Source organism: Lemur catta, chromosome 6 (assembly GCF_020740605.2).
Source record: "Lemur catta isolate mLemCat1 chromosome 6, mLemCat1.pri, whole genome shotgun sequence".
Lineage (NCBI taxonomy): Eukaryota > Metazoa > Chordata > Mammalia > Primates > Lemuridae > Lemur > Lemur catta.
In genome coordinates, this window is record NC_059133.1 from 80,899,772 (window position 1) to 80,916,404 (window position 16,633).

The 16,633-nt window shown below is 36.3% G+C and overlaps 1 protein-coding gene across 3 annotated transcripts in view; it reads left to right on the top strand.

Moving 5' to 3' along the window:
• Positions 1-1,248: 1,248 nt before the first annotated feature.
• SLCO1A2 (solute carrier organic anion transporter family member 1A2) overlaps positions 1,249-16,633 on the top strand; it is a 47,898-nt gene continuing 32,513 nt past the window's right edge. The window contains exons 1-4 of one of the 3 annotated variants that reach the window (XM_045554229.1): positions 1,249-1,320; positions 1,436-1,556; positions 6,683-6,824; positions 11,029-11,161. In XM_045554229.1, the coding sequence (XP_045410185.1) occupies positions 1,497-1,556; positions 6,683-6,824; positions 11,029-11,161 (335 nt within the window). In that variant the 5' untranslated portion in view covers positions 1,249-1,320; positions 1,436-1,496. Of the gene's footprint in view, positions 1,321-1,435; positions 1,557-6,526; positions 6,538-6,682; positions 6,825-11,028; positions 11,162-16,633 lie in introns of those variants that run through there. The other 2 variants (XM_045554230.1, XM_045554231.1) reach the window with 2 other exon arrangements.

Below are 16,633 nucleotides of genomic sequence, written 5' to 3' on the forward strand. Positions count from 1 at the left end.
CTCCTGGGCTCAAGCGATCCTCCTGCCTCAGCCTCTCGAATAGCTGGGACTACAGGCATGCACCACCATGACCGGCTAATTTTTCTATATATATTTTTAGCTGTCCATATAATTTCTTTCTATTTTTAGTAGAGATGGGGTCTTGCTCTTGCTCAGGCTGGTCTCAAATTCCTGAGCTCAAACAATCCGCCCACTGGGCCTCCCAGAGTGCTAGGATTACAGGCATGAGCCACTGCGCCCGGCCAGCTCACCTGTCTTGTTTGCTATTGAATTCTAATGCTTAGCATAATGACTGGCACATGGTAGACTTTCAATAAATATTAAATATTTGTTGTATCTGTGAGAGAATGAGTAATAAGAACTAAACTCATACATAATTGTGCAGTGGTTACTCCCCTGGTGTGTGTATTTGGGATTCAGCAAATTTGCAGAGGTCAAGCAGTTAGGTTTTTAAAAATTAGTGCCATTCAGGATCACTTTCTAAATAAATGTTATTTATGGAATTTTAATTAATGCTGAGATACTGTTAAGATATTCTGGAAACTAGAATAAACATTGTTAAAGTGAAGTACTTTGATATTAATACAAAATATTGTCGTAGTTTCAAGATACAAAATAAACAAAGAATTTGACAAGGGGTTAGTAGAACTTAATAGCATTTAAACCAACTTTTTGTTTTACATATAAAAATGTGTTCCTATATATTTGATATACATATAGATCCACAGATATCTATACCTATTACACATATCTATATGTAGATCTCCATTTATATGTTTGATCTTTTCTTAAACCTCAGATCTTAACTTATAATTGTAGGATTCTTTTCCAGATCATAGAATTGTTTGTTATTTTTACTTAGGCTATTTCCATGATTAAAATTCCATGTCTCCCCAGGTTTCCATGAATCAACAGTGCCCCAGAAAGTGTTTCCCTTCCTGAGACTCCAGGGAAGTCTTGGAATGCCAAGAACTTGAAGAGGGAGCCTGGCCAAATAGAGATTTTTGAAACTTGGTAGGCTTGCTGAAGCAGATTTTTAGCACAAACACAAATCAAAGTCTTGTGTTCTTAAAAGCAGCAATTTTCCTGTAAGTCCAACGAGCTCGAGCTCACTTTGGTTCTATTTGTTTTGGCTAAAGAAATGAAAAGCTTTGTTTAACAACGTGATCATTATTTTGCAAGGGGATCTTAACAAATTTCTCCAGTACCTTTAATCTCACTGAAGAGTAGCTACAATTATTGATGTAACTTTTTCAATAGAAAATGACCAGATCTTCTCTAATGCCATTATTTTCTCGATCTGAACCAAAAGCTTCCTAGGTATTTTTGTAATACAATAGATTTCCATTATATTATTCACAATAGGTACTTTCTCCAAAAGAATAATGATTTGTGATTTTGTCAGTAATTTAACAGATTTTTGTTTTTTTCAAAGGGTAGAACTAAGTCACATCAAGATTTAAACATAAATACCTTGGAATATTCAGAGAAGCAACATGGGAGAAACTGAGAAAAGGATTGAAACCCATAGAATAAGATGTCTTTCCAAGTTGAAGGTATGGAATTTTTGTGTGGATATTTGTGTGTGTACAGTATTTTAAAAAACTGAGATAGTCCTTGTAAAATTGCTCATATCTGTATGGAGTAATCTATTATTAATGTTATAGTCCTGATCTATTGATAATTTATTGCTTTAAAAAAGTGGCTTTATAATTGAGGGTGTGTCTAAATATGATTATTGATTCAGGTAATTTAAGATAATCAGAAATGGCTTTGATGGACTTAAATGGAAGATAAGATCTTAAAAAATGTTCAAGCATACTTTATGCTGTGGCAGAATTTATTTTCCTGGATCAAAAGCCAATTTAATGCTCATCCTTCTGGGGCTTCTAACCCAGAGACGTGGAAGTCACTTTTGGAAAACAGCTCTTTGGACAGAAATGCTTTGGTGATTTGTATGCAAAGCTTACTTCCCAATGTCCCAGTAAAGCAAATACATTCTTCAAGCTTTGGCAGCATAACAATCATTCTCTACAAGAAAAATGCTCATTTTTTCAGCTGCTCTAGTGGTTTTGAGTATTTCGGAGAAAATCTTTTTTCATAGCTTCCAAGTCATTTTACATTCAAACAAAATTTTAATCTATTTTAAACCAATGGATCTGGGTATTTGCCTTGATTCTACAGCTAGTACCTGCAAGTGGTTTCCAAACTAAGACACTGTCACCCATTTTCCCCCTATCAAAAGCTTATTTCTTCCTCGTATATGTGTAAGGGAAATCTATACCAGTACACAAAAGTGGAGAATTATGATATAGATCTAGAAAACTCTTTTGCCTGAAATGCCACATTAATTATGAAATTTTTTTCTCTTAAATTATCCCTTAATTCTAATGCCCTTCTCTTGTAAGTGAGTGGATAAAAATAAAGATCTAGGCTCAGGCTTTCTGGGTTCCTATCTGAGTTCAGCTATTTACTTGCTGTGTGACGCTGGTTAAGTTGGTTAACCTCTTTGGGTTTCAGTGTTCTCATCTGAAAAAGGTAATAATAATATTCCCACCTTAACAGGATTTTTTTATGCTTGAAACAATGATTGAAATATTATATACATTCAATAAATATTGGCTATTATTGTTAATAGCATTTGTGGAGAAAAATCAAATTAGGTGTTATTTATTAACAACAGATCTTTAATTTTTGATTACTTTGGAGTTTAGCAAGATTAGACATTGATATGAACGTTTTGACAAAATGTTGCAAACACAAGTTTATCAGTTAAAAGTGAGAGGCAATGACTTAATAATTAGTTAGGTTTCTCTGCTTCTCTGAACTTAGAAATATACTCATTAAACAAAACTCTTTGGTAAGCATTAAAACATTGCCCTCAACAAATTTGTTAAATTTATTTTTAAAAGCTAGTAGGACTAGCTTTATAAATATAGAGGTTATTTAGCACTAGACATGAGTCAGAAGTCAGAAGCCAGTAGCCACTGGCTTGTTTCACTGTGTAAATAGAACCAAAGAATTTAGGCAATCTATTTAGGTGTTTTAGGGAAAAGTACTGGGGTAGCTATCCATCTTTTCTTAAAATGTTAAATAGAATAAATTATTTTACTAACTCTGATTTGTACTTGATTTAGTAGAACTTCCTTGTTCTACTAAATCTTGCTTTTAAATAAAAAACCCTAATTATGAAAACATGTAAAAATTGTTTACTTTCAATAATATTGTCTGTAAAGGTTTATGGGGGGAAGAGAGACAGAATTTCCACAAGTGGTACTTAATATAAAAGATAAATATCTAGAGATATAGCTATACTATCTTGTAGCCATATTATAGTTTTGACTCATTTTAAGCTTACTGTTCAAATTTCCAGGTCGTTTTCACATAAATATCTATTCAGATTTTGCCAAACTATTAATGATTGATACAGATAACTTTTGGCTTATATGTATTATGGTCTGAATGTTTGTGTCCCCCTCAAATTCATATGGTGAAATCCTAACTCCTAAGGTGATGGTACTGGGAAGTGGGGACTTTGGGAGGTGATTAGATCATAGGGTGGAGCCCTCATGGATGGTATCAGTGTCCTTATAAAAGAGGACTGAGAGAGATTCCTTGACTCTTCTACCACATGAGGATATAATGAAAAGATGGCTGTCCATGAATCATTAAGTGGGCCCTCACCAGACATCAAATTTGCCAATGTCTTGATGTTGGACTTTCCAGTCTCCAGAACTGTGAGAAATAATAGGATACAAGGTACAATACTCTGGTGATGGGCACACTAAAAGCCCTGACCTTAGCCTTATACAATTCATTCATGTAACAAAAACACTTGTATCCGCTTAATATTTTGAAAAAATATTTCTGTTCTTATAAGCCACCTGGGTTATGGTATTTTGTTATAGCAGCATGAATGGACCAAGACAGTGTATTTAATCCTATTATATTTCATCTTATTTTCAGCTTTGACTTTGTCAAGATGTTTTTGATACTTACTCTGTTATTAACTCAATAAACTTGTATTGGGTACCTACTATGCATTAGGCACTTATGAGGCACCAAAGGCACAAATGACAATAATATATGGCTGCTAGTTCTGAATTGCTCACAGTGTACAGAGGGAGGAACCTATAAATATCCAAACACATAAATAAAGTGTTCTGTGATAAGGCCTAGAATAGAGGTAGGCACAGAGTATGGCGGGAAGATAAAGAGTGAATGGTCAAGGCTCTCTGGGGAGCAGAGAGACAAGGAAGGCTTCACAATAGAGGTGATGAATGAACTGAGTCTTGAAAATTGATTATATATTTACCAGATGCACAAGGGAAAGAAAGGTTACAAGTAAAGGAACTTCCTATTAAAGGCACTGAACTATAAAACCTTAAAACTGTAAAACGAATTCAAGGAAGTATGTGTAGGACATTATATCTAAGGGCAAGCAACAGATGATGTTAAGATATAGATTAGATTTTTTTTTTTTTACCATCTAAAAACAGCAAGAATTTTTGCTGGGAATTACTGAAAAGTTTTAAGAAATGGAATCACATGCTAACTCTATATTTCATTAATTCATTTGATGAAAAATCAAGCTCCAAACTAGTGGTGGTGACATGTGGAAGAGAGATTGGAGGTGGGTAAGACTAGAGGAGACTAAAAAGGGTTGCAATTTTCTAAGCCAAACTGTGTATACACATGAAATATTTCAGCATATGGGTGGTAGTTAAAGCTATGAGCATAAGTGAGACTTCCTACAGACACCATGCATAGAGAAAAAAGTAGAGAGTACAAGACAAAAGCCTGAAGGAGTTGTCCAAAGAAGAGAAGACTAAGTAGAAAGAGTCTAACAGGTAGGCAGAGATAAAGGTATATGTGGGACAGAGGTAGGAAATTTCAGGAAGAAAAGAGAGAAGAATGGTATCAAATGACTCAGAGTCATGAAGGAAGCTGATGACTGAGAAGTAGCTAGTGGATTTGGAAATCAGTAAGTTGTTTATGACCTTATATGGAGTAGCTTCAGTAAACCCCAGACTGTGGTTGACTGAAGGGTATATGGAAGGCTAAATAGTGTAGGCAATGAGTCTAGACCATTCTTCCAACAGCTTTATGGTAGCTAGAGCAGCTACCATCAGGGGTGAGGGAAGGAATTTTTTTCAAAAGACAGAAGTACCTTGAACATATTAATAAGCTAGTGCAGAGAGAGGCAGTACAGAGTGTGAGGTTGAAAATAGAGAAGAAGGAGCAATAATCGATGGATTGGGATTTCAGAAATGGGAAGAATGGATTCAAGAGCATGGATGGAGGAATTTCAGTATGCGGGAAAAGGGACATCTATCATTCTAAAATTATAGGAAAATTAGAGAAGGCAGAGATGGAGGTAAATTTGCGGGTGAAGTTGCTGATATTATTCGCTGGTCATGAAGAGCATGTTGATACTAAGAAACAGAAAAGATTTTGAATAATCTTAAAGGGAATGTGTGAGGTAGAAAATAAATTGTGTGGTTGGCTCAAGACTAGGGGTGTGGAAGATGTATGGGTGAGGATTTTAGGGATTTGATTGTGCTGGCTAAAGAGTAGGTCAAATGGTCTCTCAGGATGCAAGTATCATCAGAAAATATCTTTAGTAGGGCCAAGGAAAAGCACCATGGCATGCAGTTCTCCACCATTTAAGCCAACATACAGCTATAATTTGTTGAATCGAAGCAGTAAGTAATCTATCTAACTATACTATTACCCAATGTGTGATGTTCCTGTTTTCAAATTTCTTACTAAAAGCTAAGTGTTTTTTTCTGATTTAATAAACTTATCAGAATTTAACTTTTCACATTTTTAGTGAAAGCATATTAACTTCTGGTGATCACAGTGGTTCTATCTGTTAAGTCATAACTGTTGTTTATGGGTTGCATCAACCTCACTACTTTCTGCATCTATATCAATACATAGGACATGTAATTGATTCAACATATGGAAATTTGTAATATGCATATTAGCTTGGCCGCAAAAATAAACAATAACTTATGATCCACGCGAGCTGGTTCATCAAGGCTCGGGAAAGCTGCCCAGAGTGGAGTCTCATCTGTACATGGTCACCCCTTTGCACTGCAGCTAAGGAACCCTGAAAAAAATCTGCCCTGAGTTTATGTACCCTGGGAACCACTGGGATGACTGAGCTCAAGTGTTGCCGAGAATCCTATTCTGGGAAAAATGAGACTATAGCTCAGATTGTTCTGGACATTTTCTCCGTTACTGAGAATACAACATCCTGCATTCTCAGTACATTCTGCCCAAGTATTGCAAGCAAGAAGGGTGAAGAGCTGGGTTGACCAAGGTCATCTGGGGACCTATTGTCCTGCAGAGAGAACTTAAGCAAATTTGCTACAGAGACAATGTCTTTGTGTAATTGTGCGTTCCTTCTTTTCACTAAAACGTGTGTATGAATTCTTTTATACTACAGATAGCATTGTAGTGCTGAAGACCTATTTGAATCATCAGCTATGGCTTACTTAAAATGACAGTTTGTTTCTATGTATGTGCAAGGTATGCTTATTAAATAATGAGGCTACAATTACCTACAAAATTAGTCCCACTTTGAGTTTTCATGGTAGGAGACATTTTGTCACCAGACGGTAAATGTAAATTTAAAAATAAAGTTTTCTATGTTTTCTCATATTTTCTTCCCTAGATGTTTCTGTTGGCAATAACATGTGCATATGTATCCAAAACACTATCTGGATCTTATATGAATTCCATGCTCACACAAATAGAGAGACAATTCAACATCCCAACATCTCTAGTTGGATTTATTAATGGAAGCTTTGAGATTGGTAATAAATTATTGTTGCATTCCTCCTTTTATATTTTGTTTTATATATGGAGTTTGTCTGAATTTTATTCTCCTTATTTCCTACTTCAGGTCATTTAATCTGAGTGCCTTACTTGTTTTCTAAAACTGATTGAATAGCCTGGCTTTGCTTGGAATATGCTTAGAAATAATTTATTTAAATTTTACCTTATAAATGACACCTAAATATGGCCACGTATCCGCTATTGTCGTTTTTGACCTAATAGTTTCTTGGTTACCTAGCATGGATAGCAGATTATTTATTTATATTTAAATCTATCATTTGATAACCCTAAGGGAAACTAAGGGCTCTATCTTTATATTTAGAAGATATTGTGGGAGACCAAAGGAATCTGTTCCACAAATGAAAATGCAAATATTTTTCTTCTGTTGTGTCTGGGAAGTTGACGATTCTCTTTTCTGAGTGCAGAGGGAAGAAGAAATTGCTTTCATGTCTCTCTGAATTTATTTCAGAAGCAGCTTCTAGGGAAGAACGAAGTCTATTCTTAGGTTCTGATTTTTGTGGATAACTGGGAATATGTGAGGAAAGGGGGAGAGAAAGGTTTCCTCTGTGAACACATCTACATGGAAATATGAATGCCACCCCTTTCTAAGTTTTATTTTATTTATTTTATTTTCTTCAAGATGAAAATTGCTTTCAATATATTTAACCAATATTTGAAAGAAAAATCAGGATTGAGGAGAGGAAAAACTGAAACAGACGATGCTTCATCATGTCTCCTAGTGTTCAACACCCTCAGATCTTACTGCGTACCACTTGTGTGCTAGATCTTGCTGATGGAGTTAGAACTAACTTATATTATATATTCTTATATTGTCTTTTCTTAGGCTCAGTTCACAGCCTAATGGAGGGTATAGATGCAAACAATAATTTTAATTTAATGCAGTTAAGTGTGGTGGCATGGATATATAAAAGGTCCTATAGGAACAGAAAAAGGGAGACAACTTCATTTATGGGAGATGGGCTCTTAAAGGATGAGTAAAAATTTTCCAGGTGAATAAATGGGGTTAGGTAAGTGTGAAGGGAATTCTAATAGAAGAAGAAATATAAGAGTGAGGCACCATAGTAGCTTGTGAGGGGAGCAACATTCAGCTCAGTATTATTAGCCAGCCAAGATGAAGGTAGAAATTACTAAGATATGAGCCTAGAGAAATGGGCAGGGGTGAGAAATGGGCAATGGAGAGCTTTGTGTGCTTGCCATGGAGTTTATTTTTATCCTCTAGGTGAGGAAGAGTAACTAAGGATTGGAAGGGTTATTAATCTTTCTGTGCCAAGGACCCCTTTGGCAATCTGATGTTATATGATCTCAGAATAATAATTTTAATTGCATAAAATAAAAACTGTATGCATACAAGGAAAACTAATTATATTGAAATGAAATTTTTAAAATATTAAAGCAACTTGTAATATAGCAATATTTGTGCTTTTTGTCAACACATTAAGATCTAGCATTAATTTTCAAGTAATTATTGTGTCAATATTCTGAGATATTTGCAACAACTGTAATGTCATCTGCACATATCTGTAACTTCTATTCATGACAGTTGATGACAAAATCATATGTCCACATTGCAGGTATGTGAGTCTCATGCATTGGGGAACTGTCTGTGCTAGAGCTATTGATTAGTGAGTAAGTAGGTATTTGTTAAAACTAAAGAGGAGACGAAGTTATTCAGGGAGAGGTTACAGGGTGATAAGTACAATAGACAAACAATTGATCCTTGAGGTGCACCAATGTTTAAGGCACAGATGGAACAAAAGGAGACCATGAAAGGGTTAAGAGAAGGAATGGACAGAGAAATGAGGGGAACCATGACAGAATAGTATTATAGGAGCCAAGGGTGTAGAAATTTCCAAAAAAAAAATAGAATGTACAACAGTGTCAAAAGCATTAGAAATATCCAGTTAGATAAAGATGAAAAACTATTCCTTAGGTTTTATAATATGAAGATAATGGCTGATCTTTGCCAGGGCACTTTAACTTTTAGCAAATTTAGAAGCTAGAAAGTAGTGGAGATAGCAGTGACTTCAGGAAAGAATGAGAGGGGAGAAAAGTGGAATGTGTGGAAATAGATAAATGTTCTGGGAAATTCGGAGAGAAAGTAAAGAATATCTGTAGACTCTAGTTCAGTAGAAAGGCAGAGTGTTAAAATATATGTGGGAAATTTTAGTTACTGGAGTAAGTTGCTGGAGAGACCAGCAGTGCCCGGGTGGTGCGTTTGGCGTTGGGTGGTCAGATGGGCACCACGACCTCTGGAACTGAAGGAAAATAGCAAAGCCATAGGATGGAAAACTCAGACACGATGGTCAGTCATCATGTCTGATTGCCCAGAATGTCTTGATAAAGTAGAAAATATTAACTATTTCTACCGCTAGTGGGTGGTGCTTGGCTGGAGAAGAATGAAGATCTGAAATAATATTGAGGAGAAATAGAGAGGTAATTTCCAGATGCCAATAAAAGTGTCAGCTAGCTTACATTTCCCAGTCACTTTTACAGGCAACATGCTCCATCTCCTTGACAAAAACTTGCCCGTCTTTTCTGTCCTCTCTCATGGTGATTATTTTACTGACAGAGGAAAGCAATTTGAAAGATGAACTCACTCTTGTGTGAAGAAGGAATGTTCTTCCCTTTTTTCCCCCCTCTAAAAAATAGATATGGATTTCAGACAATGGCCCCTGGGGACACCGCTTTCAACATGATGGCCTGTACTATGGGATTTTAGGAATCTAGAGGGGCCCATGTGGCCGATGTGGTCTTAGAGGTGGGGCACTCTCCATATAAAGTACTGTACAGGTTGCTATCTCTTCAAATACAAGCCATACTAGAGAGAAACAGATTGAAAGAAAAGTCTTCAAAATATGTAACAACACTTCTAAAATTATTAACTCCTTGAGGAAGAAAGTTTTTGAAATTTTTATAATCCTTGAGCTCATTACAGAGGCTTTCCTTTTATATAGTGGAAGCAAGGTAGATATTATTTTTTGAATTAAAAAACGGATGGTTTGGCCGGGCACGGTGGCTCACGCCTGTAATCCTAGCCCTCTGGGAGGCCAAGGCGGGCGGATCACTGGAGGTCAGGAGTTCAAGACCAGCCTGAGCGAGACCCCGTCTCTACTAAAAATAGAAATAAAAATTATCTGGACAACTAAAGATATATATAGAAAAAATTAGCTGGGCATGGTGGCTCATGCCTGTAGTCCCAGCTACTCAGGAGGCTGAGACAGTAGGATCCCTTAAGCCCAGGAGTTTGAGGTTGCTGTGAGCTAGGCTTTCGCCACAGCACTCACTCTAGCCCGGGCAACAAAGTGAGACCCTGTCTCAAAAAAAAAAAAAAAATAAAATAAAAAAACAAAACAAAGAAAAAATGGATGGTTTGAAAAGAACTTATGTATTCGTTTTTTTCAACTCTTTACTCCATACTCTTCAAGGGCCTGAACATCAGAACAGGGCTACTCCGATTAGTTTCTTTATCCTAAAGCTTTATCCTAAGACACAGGGATAAATTTTTCATTGACTTTTTTACTTCTCAAATCCAGACTTAATGAAGTACCCAGTAGGAGAAGTGGGCATTTACTACTTTTTTATTCTTTTTCTTTTCTTTTTTTTTTTTACTTAAATGAATTATCTAATCTAAGGAAAGAAGTAGAAGTAAAAATAGATCTCTGGCTTGGTCATATTGACCAATATGAAGTTTTCTTTGAATAATGAGTTACAAAATGTGGAACTATCTGAATTTGACTTTCACTTCTCTTTTTGAGCATCCAGGAACATTGCAATGTTCTGTGGAACATGCATAGAAAGGCCAGAGGTAACATGCAGGCTGACACCTACTTTTGCATCTCATTTTCCAAGTCGAGATAATCACAAATAGAGCTTTTAAAATTTCCTAGAACCATTCTTTCATCCCTTCTATTGGCTTATCTTCCTCCTTAAATGTTGGTGTTCCACAGGTACCTCTTTATGTGTCTGTCTATGTTGCAGAACAGAGCTCTTCCTAAGGGGAGTGATGTGTCTTAGTCATTTGTTTAATGCAATCTGAGCACAAATTTCAGTATTTGATATAGTTGCTGTACAATAAATGCTAGAGTATAAATGATTGAATGAGGCTGTTAATTAAGACTTTGTTCATACTTATTGAAATGAATATTCTCAATTTTTTCCTAGGAAATCTTTTGTTGATTATATTCGTGAGTTATTTTGGGAACAAACTGCATAGACCTATAATGATTGGTGTCGGATGTGTGGTTATGGGCTTAGGGTGTTTCTTACAATCGCTACCTCATTTCCTCATGAACCGGTAAGTATTCCAGTTTTTGAAGATTTTTTAGGTTCCAGTTTCACTTGTAGGAAATGAAGCCTGTGCTTTTTCCTCTGTAGGAGCAATGATAACTAAAAGCACAGGGCACTGTAGTAGGAGAAGCAAGACGTGGATTCTGTTCCACCAGTCTGTTTTGTATTCTTGGTGACCTCACTTCCACTTGCATAGTCACATTTTTTCAATTTATGCAATAGAGATTTGGGGCAGTTCTTTTATGGAGTTGAATTTGATAAAAAGATTCTTAGGACCCTCCAAAATTTGGGATTACACCCTTCTCAGGATTATTTAGACACTTCTAAAGATAATGAGATTCTCTTTAATTGTAGGTTGCCAAGAGGTGGACCAGTCTGAAGGTTTATTTTTATTTTAATTTTTACCAATGTAATTTAAGTGCAAAGTTGTAAAAACACAATGATATTAAAAAGTCTGTATTGAAAATGCCCCCTTTATCACTGTTTTCCAGAGGTGACCACTTGCAACTCCCTTAACTCTTTCTTCTATTTGCCTCCATATTTCTTTCTTTTTTTTTTTTTTTGAGACAGAGTCTCACTCTGTTGCCCAGGCTAGAGTGCCGTGGTGTCAGCCTAGCTCACAGCAACCTCAAACTCCTGGGCTCAAGCGATCCTACTGCCTCAGCCTCCTGAGTAGCTGGGACTACAGGCGTGGCCACCATGCCCGGCTAATTTTTTCTATATATATATATTTTTAGCTGTCCAAATAATTTCTTTCTATTTTTAGTAGAGATAGGGTCTCGCTCTTGCTCAGGCTGGTCTTGAACTCCTGACCTCGAGTGATCCTCCCACCTCAGCCTCCCAGATTGCCTCCGTATTTCTACATAAACATTTATCCTGTTCATTTTTAATACTGGCATACCTTGTTTTATTGTACTTCATAAATATTGTGTTTTTTTACAAATTGAAGGTTTGAGGTAACCCTGTGTCAAGCAAGTCTATTGGCACCATTTTTCTTACAGCATATGCTCACTTTGTGGCCCTATGTCACATTTTGGTAATTTTTGCAATATTTCAAACTTTTTCATTATTGTTATATTTGTTGTGGGAATCTGTGATTAGCAGTATTTGATGCTTTTATTGTAATTGTTTTGAGGTACCACGAACCATGCCCATATAAGATGGTGAACTTAATAAATGTTGTGTGTGTTCTAACTGCTCAATGGCCCAGCTGTTGCCCCATCTCTCTCCTTCTCCTTAAGCATCCCTATTCCCTGAGACACAAATATATTGAAATTAGGACAATTCATAATACTACAATGTCCTCTAAGTGTTCAAGTTGAACGTCTCTCACTTTAAATTAAAAAGTAGAGATGATTAAGCTTAGTGAGAAAGGTATATCCAAAGCCTACACAGGCTGAAAGTTAGGCCTCTTGCACTGGTTAGCCAAGTTGTGAATGCAAAGAAAAAGTTCTTTAAGAAAATTAAAAGTGCTACTTCAGTGAACACATGAGTGATAAGAAAGCAAAACAACCTTATTGCTAATGTGGAGAAAGTCTGAGTGGTCTGGAGAGAGGATCAAACCAGCACAACATTGCCTTAAACCAAAGCCTAATCTAGAGCCAGGCCCCACCTCTCTTCAATTCTGTGAAGGCTGAGAGAGGTGAGGAAGCTGCAGAAGAAAAGTTTGAAGCTAACAGAGGTTGATTCATGAGGTTTGAGGAAATAACTCATCTCCATAACATAAAAGTTCAAGGTGAAGTAGCAAGTGCTGATATAGAAGTGGCAGCAAGTTATCCAGTAGCTCTAGCTAAGATCATTGATGAAGGTGACCACACTAAGCGACAGATCTTCAGTGTACATGAAATAGCCTTCTACTGGAAGAAGATGACATCTAGGAATTTTTGCGCTAAAGAAGAGGAGTCAATCCCTGGCTTCAAAGCTTAAAGAACAGGCTGACTCTTGTTAGGGGCTAATGCAGCTGGTGATGATTTAAGTTGAAGCCAATGTTCATTTACCATTTTGAAAATCTCAGAGCCCTTGTGAATTATGGTCAATCTACTCTGCCTGTGCTCTATAAAAGGAACAACAAAGCCTCCATGACAGCACATCTGTTTACAGCATGGTTTACTGAATATTTGAGGTCCACCATTGAGAAATACTGCACAGAAAAGATTCCTTTCAAAATATTACAGCTCATTGACAATGCGCCTGGTCACTCAAAAACTCTGATTGCCATAGCTAGTGACTCCTCTGATGGATCTGGGTAAAGTAAATTGGTAACCTTCTGGAAAGTATTCACCATTCTAGATGCTATTAAGAATATTCATGATTCAAGAGTGGAGGTTAAAATATCACAATTAACAGGAGTTTGGAAAAAGTTGATTCCAGCTCTCATGGAAGACTTTGAGGGGTTCAAGACTTCAGTGAAAGAAATAACTGCAGACGTGGTGGAAACAGCAAGAGAATTAGAATTAGAAGTGGAGCCTCAAAATGTGACTGAATTGCTGCAATCTCATGATAAAACTTGAATGGTTGATGAGTTGTTTCTCATGGGTGAGCAAAGAAAATGGTTTCTTGAGATAGAATCTTCTCCTGGTGAAGATGCTGTGAACATTGTTGAAATGACAGCAAAGGATGTAGAATATTTATACATAAACTTACTTGACAAAGCAGTGGAAGGGCTTGAGAGGATTGACTCCAGTTTTGAAATAAGTTCCGCTGGGGGTAAAATGCTATCAAACAGCATTGTGTACTACAAAGAAATCTTTTGTGAAAGGAAGATGCAGCAAATGTCATCAATGTTCTATTTTAAGAAATTGTCACAGACACCCCAACCTTCTGCAACCACCACCCTGATCAGTCAGCAGCCACCAGCAAAAAAATTATGACTCTCTGAAGACAGATGATCCTTAGTAATTTTTTAGCAATAAAGTATTTTTAAATTAAGGCATGTATATTTTTAGACATAATGCTATTGCATTCTTACTAGACCACAGTATAGTGTAAACATAACTTTTATATGTACTGGGAAAAAAAAAATCCATGTGACTAGCTTTATTGCAATACTCACTTTATTGTGGTGGTCTGAGACCAAACCCACAATATCTCTGAGGTATGCCTGTAATTTGTTATTATGTATAATAATATATACTGAATTCCACTATAAAGTCATATTCACTGTTTACATTTGTATGACTATGTAAATATTTTTTCACCACTAAACCATGCTGTTGTCAATCTTTTCTTATATAACTTTTTATTTTTCCTGTATTTAATGATCTCATTTTTTAATTTGATTAGCTTTCTTTATATTTCCTGCTAATTCATCACCAAAATCTCTACTGGGAGGGCAAATGTCCTCTCAATATACTCATCCATATCAGAGGATACCATTTTTGTCTTGGAAATACCTCTCATATCACCTTCAATTCTCCATCTGCCTTTGAACTGGGAACTGTGTAGGCTTGCTGCATTGCTGTTTCCTTGAATTTTCCCTCATTATTATCTTTGAGAATCTGCTTTACTTCTTTCTTGAGTTCAGTTACTCGTTTCCTGGGTGTCACATCTTTTGCTTTCCTTTTTACTTTCACTTCATTTTTCTTTTTTTGTAGAGATGGGATCTTACTATGTTGTCCAGGCTGGTCTTGAACTCCTGTCCTCAAGCAATTTTCCTGCCTTAGCCTCCCAAAGTGCTAGGACGACAGGCATGAGCCACTGTGCCCAGCTCTCACTCCTTTTTGTGGAGAAAATTTTCTAATAGCTTTCTGAGAAAGTATGCAAGAGAAGTATAAAATTTAAGACTTTGTACATCTGAAAATATTCCTATTCTACTCCCACACTTGACTGATAATTTGGCTAGGATGAATTTCTAGATTAAAAATATTTTTCCTAGGGATTTTGAAGACATTTTTCCAATGTTGTCTAGATTCAAATGTTATTATTGAGAAGCCTATGTCATTCTAATCCCTGTGATCAGTTACCTTTCTCTGGGAACTATTGGGATTTTATTTTAAACTCCAGAGTCCAAAATGTTTAATAATTATCTTGATGTAAATACTTCTTCTCCATTGTGCTAGATGCCTTCAATCTGGACATTTGGAAAAGTTATTTATGTATTTCTTTGACAATGTCTCCCCCACACCTCTTCTTACCTTACTGTTTTCTGTTTTCTCTTTCTAGAACTTCTACTACTTGAATATTGGGCATCCTGGATAAAGCTTATGTTTTTCTCATCTTTGTGTCTAATTTTCCATCTTCTTGTTACTTTATGGAAGATTTAACTTTATCTTCCAAACCCTTGAATGGCTTTCTAGCTTATGTGATCATATTTTTAATTTCCAAGTACTTTTGTTCTTTGTCTCTTTAAAGGAACGTTTCATTATCAGGAATGCAATGTCTTTTCTCATTTGAATTTTCTTCATCTGTCTTCTTTGTTTCTGGCTCCTTCAAATACACAATTTTTTGTTTGTCTCTGTCTTTACTGTTATAGGCTCCTCTCATATATCTAGTAGTCCTTGGTTATCTATTTGTGTTTAATAGGAAGGAATAACAACAACAAGCTAATTGGAAGTTCTGGATACATGTGTAGTGCTTAGTTAATGGAGGATTCTTTGTAGAGTGATTGTGCAGGGACTGGCTGCTTTATAAATGGCTCAGAACTGCATATAACCTGTGAGTTATCCTAGCCAGAGATTCTCCAATCTGTTACCTGGGATGTAGAAACTTGGCTACCAGTCAGACAGAAGTGGCAATCTCACTAGATTTTTTTTTAACTTAATACCCCCAGTTTTTAGTACGGTTTCCCTATCCTCAATGTACTTTTCCAGACCCTAGAGTCAATGGGCATTCTCAGTTGGGGTGGCAGGGGATGCCTCTGGGAGTCTACCTGTTCCTTGAACATACTTTAAACCAAAGTGTTTAAACTCTTCTGTTTTGTGGACCTTGTCCACTTTTGCATTTATAGGTATCTTGCTGGAAACTTTCTAGTGATGTGTGGCATGTGCTTGATTGCTCCCTTGTGGGCACTTACGGTCGTGTTTCTCATAAGATAGGATTCCGTGACAACTCACTTATCTACTTTCCCATTTTCAAAATCTTGTTGAACTCTCTCTTCTCAAATCTCCCACTCCCTTTACTTTTGTGGAATTATGTCTTTCCTCTCTCTGTTTTAAAATCCATTCACTGTCATTTTTGCTGGTATTTTCAGAATGAATGGACTTGAAAGGAGTTATTGGATTTTAAGTGGATAAATTAAATGAACAAATGATATTTTATCCTTTCGGGTACTTTTGAAGGAATCAGGAGTTTCTAGACAAGAAGTTTTTACTTTTAGGTCCTATCTTATTCAAGACTCTATCAAGTAATATTTAGTTATTGTTTTACAATTCTTTTCACCATCTACCAAAGGTGTTATTTTTTTGAGGCTGCCATATCTCACGGTACCACGAGTATGGTGGAGACAGCAGCCTTTGTCCGCAGTTCACAGCCAAGCTCTGTG